Below are 18,379 nucleotides of genomic sequence, written 5' to 3' on the forward strand. Positions count from 1 at the left end.
TGCAATAAATGGCAAGAAAATTTCAGAGTCGCCATGTGAAACCAACCTTTCTCTGACATCTTTTCTTTTGGAGTGTGTCTGCAGCTCCAGAGCTGTGAGTTTCTTTGGACTGCGATACTGCCAGGAATAAAAGGCTTCCTTGGATGAAGCTATTACATGGCTTCGAGTCATGGCCACAAAGAGTGGCTCTGCAATGATCAAAGTTTCAAGTACACGTAAGCGTCAATTTTTGACTTAGGTAATGTTACTGGAATTAGTCTTAATAAAAGACTATGTGGTTACCTTCTAGATTGGTTTTTGAAATCCTAGTGTGTAACCATTGGAATGAAAACTATGGAGTTAGCATTACTTTCCAACGAGTTTAAGTATCCCACGGTATTTTGCTCTATACATGTACGACCGGTTTAATAGGTTTCTTGTAGTCTCATATTACTTCTCTTGACCGTGCAAAAGATTCAAAAAGTTGAGAAGTCATCATTTTGGGAAAGGAAAACATTGGATAATAAATCGCTTTTTTGATATTTTGGAGTGTATTACTTAATGTTGTACATGTTCTCGTCTTTTGACTCACCCTTTGAAATTGAAGGTAAAGTCTCGAAAAAAAATCTTAAAATGTCTTTGCTGTGTAATAAAGTTGAATTTGACCAACTTTCTGTCAGTAGTCTTATATCGGCATAAAATTTATTAAACGTTGGTTAAACTTCATGATCGCTCGTGCGAAACGTCATTTCAAACTTTGATTGACGAAAACCTTGGAAACGTTTCCGCGGGTGTTTTTTCGTTTCTGAAGTCGCGTATCAATGCAAACAGTGGTTACTGCCACTCACCTATTTCAATGTACTTGGAGTCTAATGGAGTACCAATGGCATTACAAAGCACAAGGACATGCTGGAAAATAAAGGGTAAAAAAAAAAAACAAACCAGTCATACAAATCCATAGTTTTCATGTAAACATTGTAGCCCCCTCCCTCCCAGGAACAGGGGACTCCTATATGAAAGAGACAGAGATGTTCACAACAATCGTCTTCCTTAGTGTATAAATACAGTGGAACCCCGATATAACGATATGCCAAGGGGGCAGTAAAATTATATCGTTATATCGAGGAATCGTTATATCGGGGTTCCGTCCCATACATTTTACTTTTGCCGCGACATAACACATTCATCGTTATATCGGGAATATCGTTATATCGAAGATTGTTATATCGGGGTTCCACTGTAACGGATTTTAGTGCCACTTAGGATGTGCAGGACAAAACGCCAATACTTTTAGCTATCAAAGACTTGTTTAGGGTTAACGGTAAGGTTGATTAACACCTAACGTTTTTTTTCCTTTTTGGCTCAATCAATATTGCCAACAAGACAGATGATAATAGTAACGCAATCCAGTAGAGGAAAAAGTCTTGATGCATAGCGAAATCCACAGAACTTATTTGAAAAGAAATGTAAATCAATTAAAAAGCAGAAATGGTATTTTGATCAGTTACCTGCCCACTGCTATCATCAGCCCTGGTAGCTAACACACAGTGATCCCCACATGCTGTGATTGATAACAAGTTGCGCACATACTTCACATATTTCTGGTGAGGAAAAAAGGAGATTAGGATTTCTAATATTCCAATTTCTAAAAGACATTGTACCAGTTAAATGCAAACTGCATTATATATACAAAATACTATTAAAAACTAATAAAAACAAAACTATTTGACAACAACACAAGAACTACATGTACTTAATTAAAAACGACTTGATATGAGAGGCAGCAAACTTGACACACCTCTCCATTTTTTGTGTCCCAGAATATCACACAATGCTCCTGTCGATCAGGCTTGTTGAATGCATATACCACTGTGTTTGAGAAATAACCCCACTGAAAAAAATATTTCACATTAGCAACAACATGGTCAGTATAATAATAACCATACTGCTGCGAGCTGTTATGTTGCTGATGTGTATCTTCAAGATCTCAAGAGCTACATGCATGGTGCCAGGGGCTTAAACTGCAGGTGGGTTAAACCAAGCCAGGCAGGTCTGAAGGGGTGGTGGTGGTGGGGAGGAGACTAGGCAAAAGACATCCTCTGGCCCACCAGGTTGAGGGGTTGGGGGTGGGATTAACTTAATCCCACCCCGTCAAAAGGGGGCACCACAAAGCTCTCGGAAGGCTTAACAGGATTGGCTAAGAAAACAATAGACAAACAAAAGAACAATGACCCTAGCCCTTAATACAATAGAAAAAAAAAAGGTCAGCTTCGAGCCAAAGTGGCGCATACTGCCGGAGCTTATCCCGGTTTCCTTAGCATTAAGCAGCTACGAGTATTTCTACTCCCCCCTGGATGGGATGCTAGTCCATCGCAGGGAACCCCCCAGCATTATTTCGCCGGTACCCATTTATACACCTGGGTGGAGAGAGGCACTATGAGAGTAAAGTGTCTTGCCCAAGAACACAACACTGTGACCCCGGCCAGGGCTCGAACCCGGAACGCTCGCTCCGGAGTCCGACGCGCTAACCATTAGGCCACCGCGCCTCCCACGAATAAAGAGAGGTGTGTGACATAAGGGAGCCAATGAAATTACAGGTTCCGAAGAGGTGCATGTTTACAGGTCAAAAATACCCTAACTGTGAAATGCCTATTTTATTTTTTGTGAATCAACCATTTTATTTTCCGTGGCATGTGATCTAAACCCTGTTTTACCACCGTCTATGCAATATTGAATCTACATGTCTCAGTGAGAGAAGTCATGGCCGCTAAGAGGTGCGTGGTAACAGGTCAAAAAGACCCTAAATGTGAAATGCCTATTTTAAAACAACCATTATTTTTTATTTTATTTTCCACAGCATGTGATCTAAACCACCCTTTACCACCGTGTATGCAATATTCAACCTTCATGTCTCAGTGAGAGAAGTCACTCCACCAACCTTATAGTTAGGCCTAATGTTGGCAAAATAGATAAAAGAATCAACAGCCAAGGCAATGCGTAGTCCTCCACCTTCAAAGCAGGCTTGCATTATCTGCTTACCAGGGACTTTGAGAGTTCGCAGATGCTACATATAGGAAACAAATAGAGGAAATGTTTGGCAAAAGGCTCACATACTCTTCTGATCTTATATGGCAACTGCAAAATGTGTGGACAAATTCTAGGTGATAATTATATTTAAAAGGGGGGGGAGGGATTTGAAACAACGATATAATTTTATGTATTGTGATTAACTATTTAATAAAACATTTATTAATAAACAGCACTGAAAAATCACTCCAAGGCCAGCAAATGATAGATGAAAAAGCAACTCCCACTTGAACAGACACCTTCGAGACCAATTTTGGTGTCTGTAATGGAGACAGTCTGTAATAGCAGGAGTTATTTTCCGTACTGTAATTCTTATTTGTGTGACTTCAACTCCTGTCTGTAATTATAACTATCTAGGGTATTAAAATAATTATTTTGGATTACAAATAATTTCATTGCCTACCTCACCAAATGGGGTATAAAACTGTACAACATTTACGTCCTTGTCCTGAAAAAATATTGTCAAACAATCAAGCAAAATTAATGTTTCTGAAAGATGATGTGGCTTAGCATGTGTCATTAAGAGAGAGAGCTACCTGGCCAGCAGCTCTTTGTACACCGGCAACAGCCAACACTGATCCACAGTTATTCCACTGAATGTTCATCACAGCCATCGAGGTGTCAATTAAAACAGGATCTACAGAAAAAAGAAGTAATTACTGTTTTATAGCTGCACTGTATTGCTGCTTCACAAATCCATCTTTCAAAACCCCCCTGCATGAACAAACTACACAAAGAAGAAACTGCAACCTAAAACAAGAAGAGCACTGTGCTAAACAAAGCTTCACAAGAGCAGGGTGTACCATTTCAAAAACTGGTCTTTGGGAAATTTTTTTAGGGCTGCAATGATACATTTTCTCACAATACGATACATACAATGTAAAACGATACAAGCACCACGATTCGATACAGTCGATTTGATACAACATTATATAGCCAACTGACAAGTGCCATAATTTTACTAAATTCTGTTGGTATAACTCACGACAGTTTTTCCACTTTATCAGCAGCAATTTAAACTTAATATTTGCAAAGTGAAGTTCTCATGAACGACATGTTTTTGTTTGTGGGCACACAAGGCTGTGTCAGTCGACAACTAATTGTCACATCTTTATAGAGTATGTGATCAGAAGTGAAGCAGAATTGAACTGAAGTCCTTGTCCCTCAGTTTAATTAATCATAATTATTGAGGGCTTTGACTTGGGTAAAAAGTCATTGAAAACAGTAATTTCTGAATGTTGATGAAGAATGTTTTCTTATTGTGTCACGTGCGATACTGCAATATTTTGTTCAAATACCAACTGAATATTCGTATCTTGACAAAAAATATCGTGATTCACCAGTGCACCGGTGTATCGTTGCAGCCCTAATTTTTTTTATTATTATTTTCCTTTGGTTTTGATTACCATTAAAATCAGAATTCTGAAACAAAGTGAGACAAAAGCCAAACCAAAACAAAATTATTTCAAATCATAACAATCACGTTTTTTTCCCACTGTGGGTTAAGCTACATGGGGAATGTAGCTAAAAGCCAGCTATCAGCTGATTTCACTGACTGAAAGAGAGCTTATCACTGGCTGAAATTTCTCAAGAAAGCAAAGACTTTGAAGGTATAAAACCAAAAGAGCTAGCTGAGCTTGTTAATGAACCAGCTAAAGTTTTCTTAGCTACATTGTGTTGTTCCAGAAAATATCATTCCCCTCGATCCCACAGAAGGTTTTTTGTTTTGAATCCCCCTAACCCCGTGGAAATTCCAGTTAAGCCCCATACATGTACATTACTTAAAAAAATTTAGCTTTTTAGACCCCCCACCCTCTTGATATTTCTGATGAACTTATATGGGATGGGTATGGATATTTTCTGGAACGGTGCACATTGTTCATCTCTGTTACATTTTTTCTTTTTTCTTTCAGGCTGGAGTGAACTTTGGTTCAATCTTCAGCAGTCCATGATTGGGAATAGGCCCTTTGCACAATACAGTCATGTGGAACAAAATCAGCCATGTTGGGCCGCAAGTTACGCAGTGGGACACCCAGAACAAAGCAACTCGCACTAGTCATGCTTGACTTTCCTTTCTTTTCACTTTTGGATGCCCAACTGTGTAACTTGCAGCCCTGCATGGTTGCATTTTACCATGTGAAATCCCACAAGCTGAACTGAAAGACAGTGAATACATGTAACTGAACATACCAAAGTAAAACAAAAGAAATTATTCTAGTCATCCCTAAGTTTCAATGTGACCATTTTCCCGAGTCCGTGTCATGTTAGAATTGTAATATAACCAAAATTGGCCAATTTATCAGAAAAATTGAATCTGAACATTGTTACTTACTCTCATCTAGTTCATGCCTCATGATCTGCATACGTCCCATGTCAAAGCAAACAGCCAGGCAGGGACAGTTTGGTTCAACAAATCCCTCCCTGCCATCATACCTAGCAGAAACAAAAAATATTAAAACCAGATTACAGTTTCTTATAAATAGTAACTATATTTAATATTGAAAACTTAGCTTATTTAAAGATGAATTCCAGTCCGTACTGCGCAATCTCGGCTGCAATGTTTATCGGAGCCCAACACGAAGGAATGTTTACAAGCAAAACTAAAAATTCCGCGACAAACTTACCTTTTTCTTCATTATTAACGCCAGATATCCTTGCAGAACAAAAAATAACGAGTAGAGGAACCTTGACGCTATTTCAAACCGACGTTTCAGCTCATCGGAAATTCTCAGAAGTAAACGAACTGTAATGGCGGACTAAAAAACTTTATGTATGCTGTCACCGAAGTGTAACGTTTCAACGAATTCAAAACAAAAACAAAAACAAACCCCGAGTCTGCGCAGTACGGACTGGAAATCAGCTTTAAATGTGTTAATGTATGGTTCCAGAAAATGTCTAAACTCCCCCCACAGAAGGGATTGGAAATTGCTAGGGTGGGAGGGGTCTCAAAAGCCACAAACTTTAAGGAAATGTATGAAGCCTTATTGGAATTTCCAGAGGGGCAGGGATGTTGCTAAGAAAACACTAAGCCGGCTCATCAACAAGCCCAGCTGGCTTTTCTGGCCTTGGCAGCTCTAAAAGTTTACCCAAGTCTTTGTTTTCATGTGAAATTTCAGCCGGATTTAAGTCCTATTTCAGCCGGTTAAATTAGCTGGCAGCCGGCCCTTAGCGACATCCCTGGAGGGGCTTGGGGTTTTTAGGAAGAATCCCTTCTGTGGGGGAGGTATGGATAATTTATGGAACTACACAATACATCAGTTGGCATGATGGTATAATTCAGATCTCAAACTACACTGAACTATAATTAATAAACAGGTTAAAGAGATGTCAAGATCTGGCAAGGCCATCAACAGTCTTCAATTATTATAATTATTTCAGTCTAAAAATAGATAATTATGCAATTTCAGTACTAACCACTCAATCCCAGCTATCTTGACTGCACCTGTGACATTGGCGAGGCAGAATAATGTCATCTTAGTCTGGAAATGAGAAGTTATACATGAATTGTTTGTTTAATACACTTTATGACGGTGACACATTGTTACACCTAAAGAAAGTTGATAAATTTTATGCTTGGTAGTGAAATGAGGAAAAAAATGTAAATTAATTTGAATAATTCATCATGTCAAAAGCATGGGACAAAGAAAGAATCTGCTTAAGTTGATATGTGACAACTAATAATTTTATTATTACACGAACATGACAGTTTATATGACTAATAAAGCTCTAAAATCAACCAATTGGAGTGCTTCATTGCCAGTCTTGACTAATATTTTCTAACTTTTTTCCTTAGATACATGTAGAAAGTTGTGCAATATCAATCTAACATTAACCAATTTCATTCAGACTGCACTAGGAGAATATCAGCCCATGTGCAGGGAAGAGCTTTCAGTGTTCCCTTGTGGTCGGCGGTGTTTTGGATATCCCCAGGTGTTCCCGATTTTAGGCATGTTTTTAGCGTTGGGCCAGTGGAGCTTTGTTTGCAAAAGCAAAGCATTTAGTCTCTTCTCCCCCTTCCCTCCCTCCCATCCCACTGTCTAATCAGTGTGATGGGTGCCTGTTCTAATCTTCTTTTTCTGAATGGGGGCACTGATGGCTATGGATGGTTTGCCAGAGTTTGCAGCCATGGGTCCGGAGCAGTTTCCATGTATGAGCAGGCTGCCAATAGTGGAAGCTTCTGGATGTCCCAGGCACCCAACCTCCATCTAGCACTCAGTGCTAGATGAGAGTGAAAATGCAGTTGTTAATTAATTAAAGATTAATGTGTAAATACAACTACGGAGAACTTTGATTTTTTTCACAAGAAGCCTCATTGTTACTGACAATGAGGCTACAATACTGCATTTCTCCTGTACACCGCTATCTACATGTGTAGTACTTACACAAAAGTTCCCGATGTTATCAAAAATTTGAACTTCTCCATTGCTGATTCCAAACACAATATTCTTTCCATCTGGAGACCACTCCACGTTAGTGAGTTGTAATCCTTTCAATTCTTTTCCCCAGATCCTGTTTCCATCCACAGAGCCAACAATCACAGCACCTAAAAACCATGAAATAAGGAAGTAGTGTTCAAGACAGAGAGGTTAAGGGTGCTCTCCTTACAAACCAGAGGTGCAGAGTTTAAGCCTTCTACCTTGTGATTAGCTGGATTCGTTCGTAGGTTGTCCAGAGTTCAACTCCTTAATCATGCTTTGTACATTTTGTAATTAGCTAACTGGTCTGCTTTGTGAAGGCTGGGATTTTTTTTAACCTAATTATACATTAAATTTGTGGGAGGCACGGTTGCCTAATGGATGACTCTGGATTGAGTGGTCCAAGTTCGAGCCCTGGCCGGGGTCATTGTGTTGTGTTCTTCGGCAAGACACTTTACTCTCATAGTGCCTCTCTCCACCCAGGTGTATAAATGGGTTCCAGCGTCATAATGCTGGGGGGGAGGGGGGGGTAGCCTGCAATGGACTAGCATCCCATTTAAGGGGGGAGTAGAAATATTCCTAGCCACTTGATGCTACAGAATCCGGGATAATAAGCTCTGGCAAGTTTAGGCTTCCCTTTTCATTATATAAATTTCCGTTTAATATTGGAAATATTTGGCATGCATGCCTGTAAACCACATGATTGTACAATAGCTATCTTGAAGCTTAGTGCATAATGAATACAAGAAAAAGAAAAATTAATATCTAATGATAATCTAACTACACCCATAGCTTGAATAATTTAAACCTTGCACAAATGTGAACTACATGTATGTACAATATGTACAAGAGAACTACATTTACAGGCACAGATTCCTCTTTTTTGTGAAGATGTACACTGTATGCCTACTTGTTGGTATTCTGTCTACAAAGAAGCTAAATTTGTATCATTCTCGGAGATTTAAGGTGCATTCTTTTGGGACGATCTGGAGCAGAACCAATGATCCAAGATGAGTCAGATCATGGTGTATCAAAGGAACCAATGGATCCTTGCACAGAGTGGATTCATCAGTTCTTTTGATGTTTTGCAATCCAACTGATAGATTTTGGATCATTGATCATGATCTGGATTATCCCAAAGGAACACACCCTTTGTCTGTGAACATACCATCTTCATAAACAATGCAGATCCTCTGGCCATCAGCGTTCCACTTCATGTCACGCACTACACTCCTGTTTCTGTTGTTAATCATCTCTTCATACCATGACCCTGTATATTTGTACATACAAAAATTACATATAATACATGTACATGCAGATTTATACTGACATGTAATGTTGGCCTTGTTGTGCCAAGTGGCACATACATGTAAGGCCTTATAATGTTTTGGTTACTGTTAAGTAATAAATTACTCTTTGAAGGGATGGTTGATGAACTTATCGCCCAAGCTCCAGACTATGAAGACTATGAAAGCCTCCATCCATCCCTTTGACCAACCCTGTAAGGTTGAACCTGTGCAAGGTACCAACTGAAGGCTCCCATATTAACCATCACAAACCTTTGTACAGAATCCAGACAATGATAAGGCCATACTGGTCACTTGTGGTCAACTTCTGAAAGTGTTCATTCCATGTTACAACTTGTACAGCACCTTGAGAACAGTAATAAATAATTATTAATTAATCAATTAATTAATCAATCAGGCCATCAATATATTTATATATACATACATATAACATGCAGCATGTACACTGCATATATGTGGAAGCTTTAGCCCCCCTCCCAATATTTCCAAAGACATAAAGACTTACAAGAAAAGAGTCTCTTAACCCCCCCCCCCCACTTAATTCACTAGTCAGCCCCCCCCCCCCCAATTGGAAAAAATAATGTTCGGCGGTCTCTGACATACATGTAGAAGGTACAAAACTATAGCATGTACGTAGTATTACATGTATATGTCAAAATATGATGGCAAGTAAACAAGCATGCATATATTAATATAAGCAGGCTAATTTAATTATTAACCAAATACAAGGGCTACACTGAAAGAATATTGGTCCAAGGTCTAATGACAGTACCTGTACAGTGTAAGAATCAATATTCTTCTCTAGAGCTAATGTGCTTGACCAGCACAAATGGTTAACTTTATAATAAGAGACTTGGAAAAAATTAATCAGGGAATTGTTTGTTCAGCTTTTAAGCAAAAGGAGCTACAGTACAGTGTGTATATCACCATGTTGTATAAAACGTACCAGTGTGTCCCTCAAGGGTTTGGTTCATTGATAGATTACTTGGAGCAGCAAGCCCTCTGACCTTTGCATCTTTTCCTGTTGTGTTAATGCAGAATTATTTAGTAAAAAAGGTTTAGGGATTTCTTGCAATGCAAAAATTAATGTTGTATGAAAACAAAGGAAAAACATAATATTATTTTATGTAAAATGTAATTTATTTACCCACGTCGTGACACGGAAGAGCTCAAGAGTTCGTGTATCCAAGATCGAATTGGAATTTGGAGTGTTGGTTTTTTGTGAATGGAGGAAAACCGGAGAACCCGGAGAAAAACCCTTGGAGCAAGGACGAGAACCAACAACAAACTCAACCCAAGGGCACATATGGCACCAGGCCTGAATCAAACCCAGGCCACATTGGTGGGAGATGACGGCTCTCACCACTGCGCCATGCCTGCTACCCTATCTTTATCTTTTTGTCTACAGGCTTAATGTAATTTTAATACAGAATGGGACCAATTGATTACGTTAATTTAATTAAGTCTGATAGGATATTTACATCTGATCTGTATGAGCACATGTATTTAAAATGGCTTGCTTTTGACTTGTCATTGAAATACCCATAATGATCGGATGCAGATATTGTACCTATTACTTTTAGCCAATCAAAAATCAGCATGAATATATAAATTAATTTTCTTAAAAGCAAATGGAAGATTTATTTTTCTGATGACATGTCAGAATTAGTCCACAACCATGCGTCCCCATTTAGCATCAGCATGCCTGTGTTTTGGTCTAGGAGAGCTAATTTTTACATTAATCTCGGAAATATGTTCTTGAAGGTGTGAATTCATGTCATAAAAGTGAATTCGTTCGATTTCTTATGGCTGATTTAATTATGTTTACGATCAAACGCCTCTGTAACTGTTGTATACCGTTCACAAAATTAAAGTGACCTATCTTTTGACAGGGTGAATGAGCTCAATATATTTTTAAATTTATTATTTTTTGACAACCTTGCTGTGTCTCCAGCTTGAGGACTTTGAGCATACCATCCTCTCCACCACAAGCTATGTAGCCCTGCTCCCGATTCCACGCCAAACATCTCAATCTGACGTTATTTGGAATGGCAATCTACAAATAAACAAGAGAAATTTGGACTCGATGTCAGAAAAAAGCGAGTTTCATAAAAAACTATTTCACCTTGACAACGTTTCCAACGTAAACAAACTTATATACAGAAATTACACAGCAGAAAAGCAAGAAGAAACGTACCTTTTTGCTCAGGTATATAAACATGGTTTAGAGATATTTTGTAGAGCTGCTTAAAGTTTAAAAACTTGCTTCATCTGCCTGTTATATAGATGAAATTTAGTCAACAAGAGTAGCCTTTAATTCGCCGCCATTTTAAGAAGCAATTACCCATGGAACACTTCGAGCAGGGCGCAAATAGTGGGAAGGTTCATTTGTTGTTATATGAAGTGAAAGCAGACAAAGATGGCGACCAATATGGCGGTCGGAGGACTTCGTTCATGTTGGGTTTGTATTTGTAAAAGGAGCTATTTAATCTGCAATTTTCTAGTCTGAAAGTTAAACTTTATAAGAGAAAATGAAAGGAGCAAGGAGAGTCTACTCAAAGGCTGACATTTGTGGTTTTTTGTGTTTATTTATCATCAAAATTGAATTTCCTCTTGACTCATGATCACGCACAAGCTAATCTTGTTTTGTTTTGGATATTGACTTTTTTTATAGAATTAACAAAATACGATCAATGATAACGAATCGATTAGTATTGATTGATTGTTTTTGTTAATGAACGTGGATACTTAAGGTTGCACTCTTTCTTACAGTCATGTAAAAATAATGCTTAACTTAATTTCAGAGATTGATCAAATTCCAGATGTATGAAAGGTGAAATTGAATTACATAGTTGTTTAATTAATTTCCTTCCAATCAACAGAGGAACCGGTTGTTGGTTGCTGTCTCAGTCCCAGTCCTTGGTGTGCCGTTTCTGCAAACTGTCAAAGCTGGTTCCATGAAGGTCCATCCCAGAGAGGTACAAACACTTGTAATGAGCCATGATTTTAATGGATCTGGCAGACACATAGCCTGAATTTCAGACATCCCTCTGTGCTCGCCTGCTTGCCAGAAGGAACGTCTGAACACATTTGGGCTTAATGCCGTCCGGTGACGTCACTACCCGAAAACCGGGTAGTGATTTTGATTGGTTGATTTAAAAATTATTTGCATAATTATGTGAAATTATGACTGAATTTTACCGCGCGAGGATTGTAATTTGAAAACGTTTGGAAAGAGTTCGAAAGAGTTCACCTTCCCAGAAATGAATTGATTAGTCATTTACCTTGAGTTTATTACTTTATTAGTTTACCTACGGATGAAGAATAGTAATGGAAATCGGTAGGTTTTAACTTGGCGGCATTCGTCGCTTCGACATGCAGTGCAGTGTTTTGCCAAATTTATATGTAATCTTGTTTTGTCAACAAAGCCGCTCGACGCTTATGTCCTGCAGCCTCGATGAGCCAGTAGGGACTTTAAGATACCTGGACGGCTGACCTCGAGGACGGCTGACCGGAAGTAACTTTTCGCGTGTAGCCTATATTGCGCATGCCCGCTCCACGCACATTGCCGTCCAGCTCCGTCCAGCTGTTGTCGAGGACGGGAGAAGTAGAGTTTTGCCGTCCACCAGTGAACGGGAGTGCTTTTTCTATAATTTCGTTTAAAAATTTCATTATTTTTTTAATTCTGTTACTCTGTTAAGTGGTCCTTTATGGTATTCTTGGTTTGGTACTGATAAAAAGTTTAGAAGTCAAGTTTTATTTGCGGTTGCGAATATATTTGCTGTGCTTTGCATAAACGCTGATGGCGAAGCCACGTGCGTGAAATCATGAACTTTCTTGCTTATGTTTCTACAAAAATTTCATTTAGAATTTGTACCCTGTGAATGAAAATAGTGCTTTCTGGTCCCACACTTTGAGCTAAAAGCGCCAAATGTTTTTCTTCGCATGTTTTGGGCTAAGAAATTATTGATCCACTAACGAAGCCGTCCTCCGTTCACACACGCCGGCTCTTAACGTTGGAAGTTCCCACCAAGAACGTCGACATCAGTCCAGACCTCCTCGCGAAATTCTACCGTCCTCGAGGTCAGCCGTCCAGGTATCTTAAAGTCCCTAGTGATTTCTGAACTCAGTGCCCACGGTCAAGTAGGATATTTTTGTATTGAATTCCATTTCTTGATGCCTCTGAAACCGTCGAAATTGATTTATTTATTAAAGTACTCACGAGTGTGTTGTATTTGTCCGTTGCGTAACATATTACATTTTGATCGCTAGATAAAGCAAATCAGTTTGGATTAAATCGCTTCCGTAAAAGAATATAGCCTGCAGTCGATTAAAATATCATTCATTTGTCTCAAGTTTTTAATAGTTTACTATTAAAACAATTTTATACCCTGTAATCCTTTATTTAAGCGATTTTTCTTTCACAATTTCATGGCCTCGACAGAAACTTTTCCGCATGAATTAGCACCAAAGCGTAGTGACGTCACCGGACGGCATTAGGCCCGAATGTGTTCAGACGTTCCTTCTGGCAAGCAGGCGAGCACAGAGGGATGTCTGAAATTCAGGCTAGCAGACACATTGAAATCAAGGCATCTCAGCTGTGGATCCATGGCTAAACTAATTAAAGTAAAACTTTCCATAAGTGTCCACATGGGATCTCAAGGTGTCTGCCTGGGAGGCTAAGAACCTAAATTTGGTATATGAAGAGGCCCATGCTTAAGTATCTGCTAGACTACAAGCCCCCCTCCCTCGTTGAGGGCCGGGGGAGTTACTTAGGTTTGTTTTAGGTGGGTAAGTGCCATCCAGGTCTCCAAAGTAGCACCCCATTTTAAGAAGAATTTGCACTTCAAATGATACCCCGTTCTTGAAACTGCAGGTCGATTTTTTTAACACCCTGGTTTGGCTGCTGATAATTTGAAACTTTCAAAAATAACAAAATAACACACCGCATTCTAGGAATCATCTCAAAAATGGATACCTTGTTCTAGATCGGAAGCCCAAAATCACAACTCCGTTGGGTGGCACTCCCATATGGGCATTTTGGGGGAGCCCCCTTCCCAGGCTACAAGCAGTACCTCTTTCTTCTTCTCAAGTGGAGAGTGTGAATTCCATAAAAAGCACAAGAGGAAGAATGGTTGCATAAAATATGGATCGAGACACACACAAAAGAGGATTTTGTGCAGCCATTTCTCCTTTCACTTCATACTTAATGAACTAAGAAAAACAAGGGGCTGCTCATAGTATCATTCTGCTTATTAGTGCAGGGATGACAGAGCAATTTTAAGTAGGTGCTGGTACGAGGTGACTACAAAACTCAGTATTGACATCCATCCCTCAGGCGTACCTGTTGTGGAGGCTTAAATGTACCTGGTGCAGTTTTTGAACAACATGCACAGTGGTATTGAAATCCAATATCCAGAAAAGATTAGGCAGATTTAGGCCGAGGGCTGTAGGGGGACACCCTGTTGCCCTTCATATGGGAAGTTTAAACTCTGTCACTGGAACAAGAATGTATAGGAAAATTATGGAACCTCAATAACCTTGGATTTTAAACAATAATTTATTATTTTATACCCACAGGGAGATAGGGGGCATACCCCCCATTGCCACTCCCCCCAGCTACAATGTCACACTAATTCAGGGTTGCCACTGGCAGTCAGGGAGAAACAGAAATTTTTCAAGGTCAGGGAAAAGTCAGGAAAAATCTTAGCTCTTGTCAAAGTCAGTGAAAAGTCAGAGTTTTTTTGGCTGAAACAAGAAAACGAAATGGATTCCTTGGTGGAGTCAAATGCCATTTGGTCAAAATCCTATGAAAAACATAAAGAGATCGCAAATGAAGAGAAAGCTATTGATGGTCTGCAGAAGAAGTTGAAGCAAATTAAATGTAAAAAAGGTTGGGTTTGTTATTATTATTATATTATTATTATTATTATTATTATTAGGGGTTTTCCTTTTTTGTTTTTTTTTTTTTTTTTTTTTTTTTTTTTTTTTTTTTCTTTTTTTTTTTTTATAAAAAATTTTCCTTTCTCCTTTTTTTTTTTTTTTTTTTTTTTTTTTTTTTTTTTTTTTTTTTTTTTTTTTTTTTTTTTTTTTAATATTATTATAACTATTATTATTATTTTTACCTAATTCAAGGTCAATGAAAATTGTTTTGAGGTCACTGAAAAGTCAGGGAATTTTTGGGGTTCTGTGTGGCATCCCAGAATTGCCACGACACATTCCTGCATTTTTTGGATCTAACCCTTCAAATTGTGTGGAAAGTTGAATGTTACTGGAAACATTCCTACATGTACATTTTAACCATATCATTTCAGTTGGAGATTTACGATGACCCAGTTGAAGCATCTCAATACAAGCCAGACGAAGAAGAAATTACCGTGTTAGAGGAGAAGGTGTCAGTAGTGAGAAGATCAGTCTGGGGATGGTCTTCCAGAGTAAAGGTCAGGAGAATAGGGGAATAAAGGTCGGCACATACAAATGGGCAAGTTTCTGTGCCTAGTCCCTGCAAAAAGTCTCTTGAAGAGTTTACACGCTAGAGGGGACTAGCCCCAGGGACATGTCCCCTTGTATGTGTCAACCTACATTTTTTTAAAACCAGTTTGAGTTTGTGAGACAAGTCACAGGGTCAAAATATTAATTTTAGTTCTGGTGATTAGCCATCCTCTGAGACCCAGATTACAGTAGCTGGAATTTTTGACAAAAATGAGTAACTCATCTAAGGGACTTATCCCATGGGGGAGGAACAAGTCACATGGACAAGTTCCCCTGTGTGCCAACCTTCATGTTTTGTGCACTGAGGTATCCTCTTATCGTATTCAACTTACCAGGAAAGTATATTTACCAGTACTGATTGTTTTAGGGGAGGGGCTACCCCACAACTCTTTCTTGCCAAAAAAGAAGGCCCAAAATGTTTCTGACCTCACCTCCTCCTTTCTTGGGTCAAGAAAGGAATCACCTAACCCCAAAGTCTGCTTACCATTGTTCATGCTTCCCAAAGTTATAACCAATAAAAGGGAAGTGAAGCCTTCCAAGGGGGTTAGCTGTGTCGCATGTTTCTGGGAACCGATGTCGCCTAGCCAACATCTGTAGATGTCGTTGTCATTTTTCCCGCTATTGTGTTGCTGTCACATTTAAGTGCCATAACAATGTCGCTTGTCGCTGTTAAAATGTTCCTGTGTCGCCAGAATTCAGGGTCATGTGGCTTGTCGCTTTTACCCCTTGGAAGGCCTCGGAAGTGCTATGAGATGCATTTCGTAGTTGTGCTATAATTCAAAGACTTTAAAGTCCTCTTCTTTTATTATATGAATTTTGTTTTCATTTGACAGGAGGGCGTAACAACAGTCAGAAATACATTTTCTTCAGCTGAAGACAAGGCATTAGGTAATGTACCGACTTCTTTTTTCAAAATGGCCAATACACCTTTTTAAAGGTGACTCTTTTCTAAAATTCTTTACTTTTTGCCATAGAATTTGTTGAGCTAATTCGTACGGACAGGCAATTTCAAATTAAAGTTGGAGGAATTTCAGCTGCCATTTTGAGTGGTGCTCTGCTAGCAGGAAAAGGCCGTAAGTACATCTGCATTATTCCAGTAAATATTATTAGTTACTGGCAGGTTAAGCCTTACAACACAAATTGATTATTATTTTATTAATAGATAATAAAATTGTAAGGCTGAAAATTGTCAAAAAACATGACAAAATTTATTTGGGTGTCAATGGTACAGCAGACACATCACGATAGTGAAATAAATTTGTTGGCCACTGACTTAAAACACTCCAGGTTTAACAAACTGTTTCAGTGTGTGTCCCTATTAATGAACAGTCAGCTGTTGAGCTTGTTTAGATATAACATGCACTGTAATTAATAACCAGGCCACATTAATTTTCTTATTATTGTTGATGGACATCATGAGCTATGGTAATGCAAGGCTGGCTGGTAGAACTATAGCAACAACCCAGCAGAGTGCCATTAAAATAAATGTGGGATTAACCACAAGCTCGGTACTGGACTGAGAGAATGTTTCCCTTGGTCCATACAAAAAGACACCAAGCAATATTGTCTCTGTATGGTTCAGGCTCAGTTAATAATAAGTAAGACAAGTAATCCATTATTTTGTGGTTTACAATAACCACTGATTTTTTATCTTAGGCCGGCCAATCAGAAGAATTTTCTTTGCATCAGTTTTGGGAACAACTGCAGCAGCCATCTGTTACCCAAAACAAGCAGTTGATATAACACAGACCAATTATCAAAGATTAAAGGTCTTTGTTAATGAGCAGAGGAGAAAGTATAGCGAGAAACAAGCAGAGAAGGCTGCTAAAGAGGAACTTAAAACTTCTGCAGTAGCAGAAACACAAATTGTAGAAGATCCAGGAAATGCTACAGTTGAAGTCATCAAAGAGGAGGTGGCGGAAAGCCAAACTGAAGTGAGTGATGTTCAAGAGGAAACTACAGAACCAGTGGTCACAGCTGAAGTAAAACCCCAGTCATCGTTCTGGAGTAAGGTTCCATTTCTTGATAAGATTATTGGTGGAAAGACAAGTTCGACTGGTGATGTAAGTCCTGTACAAGTCAGCAGCGAGGATAAGGGTGCTGCTTTGGTTGAAAGTAGCAAAGATCAAGTGATAGTTCAAGAAGATTCACCCAGTCAAGCTGTGAAGCCAGAGGGAGATATAGGACAGTCTAACCCTGAAGACAAAGATATGTACTCTACTCGCTCATGAATGGGTCGATAATGTTCTACTTTCGCTTGCATCTAAGCATGAACACGTGCCGCCGAAACATGATCTAATTGGGTATTAAACGTGCCATGATTGATCATCAAACATTTAAAGTTTGGCAGACCGTAACAGCAACTTTCGTGCCGAAAGTTTAACATATTCCAGTTTCGAAATGGTGAAAAGATTGGACATAGAGACTTTTTCTGAAAAATTGATTCTGATCTGTGTGGATATGCATTTGCGGGTTCACGTGAATCACTGCTAGTGTAAAGTTTTGCCCGTACTCAGTGTTTATGGTGAGCATTTTGAGTGCGAAATTTTCGTGTTATGGTCTGCAAAACTTCAAATGATTGACGACAAATCATGCCACATTAAATACCCAATTAGATCATGTTTCAGCGACACATGTCCATGCTTAAATGCAAGTGACAGTAATAGCCACTTTAAAAACAAAGGAATGGGTATGACATGTCTGCTATGTATAGTGTAATTAACTAAAAAAAATACATCATACAGAGCCACTGTTTGGAAAAATTTTTAATCGAGTAATACGTCTGTAAATGTACGACTGCCGTGAAAGTAGGTGGACTTTGTTCAGTTGTATTCATTGATAACCCTTTAATTTCAATGATTGTGGACCTCGAAATTCTCCTTAGTGTGTTCTTTTTTTTTTTTTTTTGTTGCTATTTTTTATAACGTTTCTTGGGAGAATTTAGTCAGCTGGTCAACACCTGTATTCTCATTCCCTGAACACATGTGTTTGCTGTATTAGGAGAGGAGAACTTTGCAAATTGATGTTGATTATTACAATTATAAAGCTGAAATTTAGTGATGGTAATTAAAGTTACAGTCAATCTTGTCTCCAGAGCCT

The 18,379-nt window shown here is 38.8% G+C and overlaps 2 protein-coding genes across 4 annotated transcripts in view; one reads left to right on the forward strand and one right to left on the reverse strand.

Annotated features, from left to right (window-relative positions):
* Nucleotides 1-11,108, reverse strand: part of LOC144666800 (WD repeat-containing protein 35-like) — a 30,985-nt gene extending 19,877 nt beyond the window's left edge. For all 3 annotated transcript variants that reach the window (XM_078528204.1, XM_078528202.1, XM_078528203.1), the window contains exons 1-15: nucleotides 10,986-11,108; nucleotides 10,727-10,844; nucleotides 9,735-9,809; nucleotides 9,041-9,133; nucleotides 8,650-8,751; nucleotides 7,449-7,609; nucleotides 6,481-6,545; nucleotides 5,399-5,499; nucleotides 3,603-3,703; nucleotides 3,470-3,514; nucleotides 2,918-3,043; nucleotides 1,778-1,870; nucleotides 1,488-1,580; nucleotides 828-888; nucleotides 47-188 (exon numbers count right to left, since the gene is read on the reverse strand). In XM_078528204.1, coding sequence (XP_078384330.1) covers nucleotides 47-188; nucleotides 828-888; nucleotides 1,488-1,580; nucleotides 1,778-1,870; nucleotides 2,918-3,043; nucleotides 3,470-3,514; nucleotides 3,603-3,703; nucleotides 5,399-5,499; nucleotides 6,481-6,545; nucleotides 7,449-7,609; nucleotides 8,650-8,751; nucleotides 9,041-9,133; nucleotides 9,735-9,809; nucleotides 10,727-10,844; nucleotides 10,986-11,009 — 1,400 coding nt within the window. In that variant the 5' untranslated portion in view covers nucleotides 11,010-11,108. The remainder of the gene's footprint in view (nucleotides 1-46; nucleotides 189-827; nucleotides 889-1,487; nucleotides 1,581-1,777; nucleotides 1,871-2,917; nucleotides 3,044-3,469; nucleotides 3,515-3,602; nucleotides 3,704-5,398; nucleotides 5,500-6,480; nucleotides 6,546-7,448; nucleotides 7,610-8,649; nucleotides 8,752-9,040; nucleotides 9,134-9,734; nucleotides 9,810-10,726; nucleotides 10,845-10,985) is intronic.
* Nucleotides 11,109-11,181: 73 nt separating this feature from the next.
* On the forward strand, nucleotides 11,182-18,366 carry LOC144666825 (uncharacterized). Its single transcript, XM_078528229.1, has 6 exons — nucleotides 11,182-11,249; nucleotides 11,671-11,766; nucleotides 15,103-15,228; nucleotides 16,114-16,168; nucleotides 16,255-16,353; nucleotides 16,937-18,366. The coding sequence occupies exons 1-6, from the start codon at nucleotides 11,208-11,210 to the stop codon at nucleotides 17,509-17,511; spliced, it is 993 nt and encodes a 330-aa protein (XP_078384355.1). The 5' UTR covers nucleotides 11,182-11,207; the 3' UTR covers nucleotides 17,512-18,366.
* The last annotated feature ends 13 nt before the right edge of the window (nucleotides 18,367-18,379 follow it).

This window comes from Oculina patagonica, chromosome 9 (genome assembly GCF_052425735.1).
Source record: "Oculina patagonica isolate OP01 chromosome 9, crgOcupat, whole genome shotgun sequence".
In the NCBI taxonomy this organism is placed as follows: Eukaryota; Metazoa; Cnidaria; class Anthozoa; order Scleractinia; family Oculinidae; genus Oculina; species Oculina patagonica.

Excerpts from the sequence above, each read along its gene's own strand:
- LOC144666825 (XM_078528229.1), top strand. The coding sequence starts at position 11,208 with ATGGCGACCAATATGGCGGTCGGAGGACTTCGTTCATGTTGG. Across the intron at positions 11,250-11,670 it reads GAGGACTTCGTTCATGTTGG|AGGAACCGGTTGTTGGTTGC; the intron begins GTTTGTATTTGT and ends TCCAATCAACAG. Across the intron at positions 16,169-16,254 it reads AGCTGAAGACAAGGCATTAG|AATTTGTTGAGCTAATTCGT; the intron begins GTAATGTACCGA and ends TTTTTGCCATAG.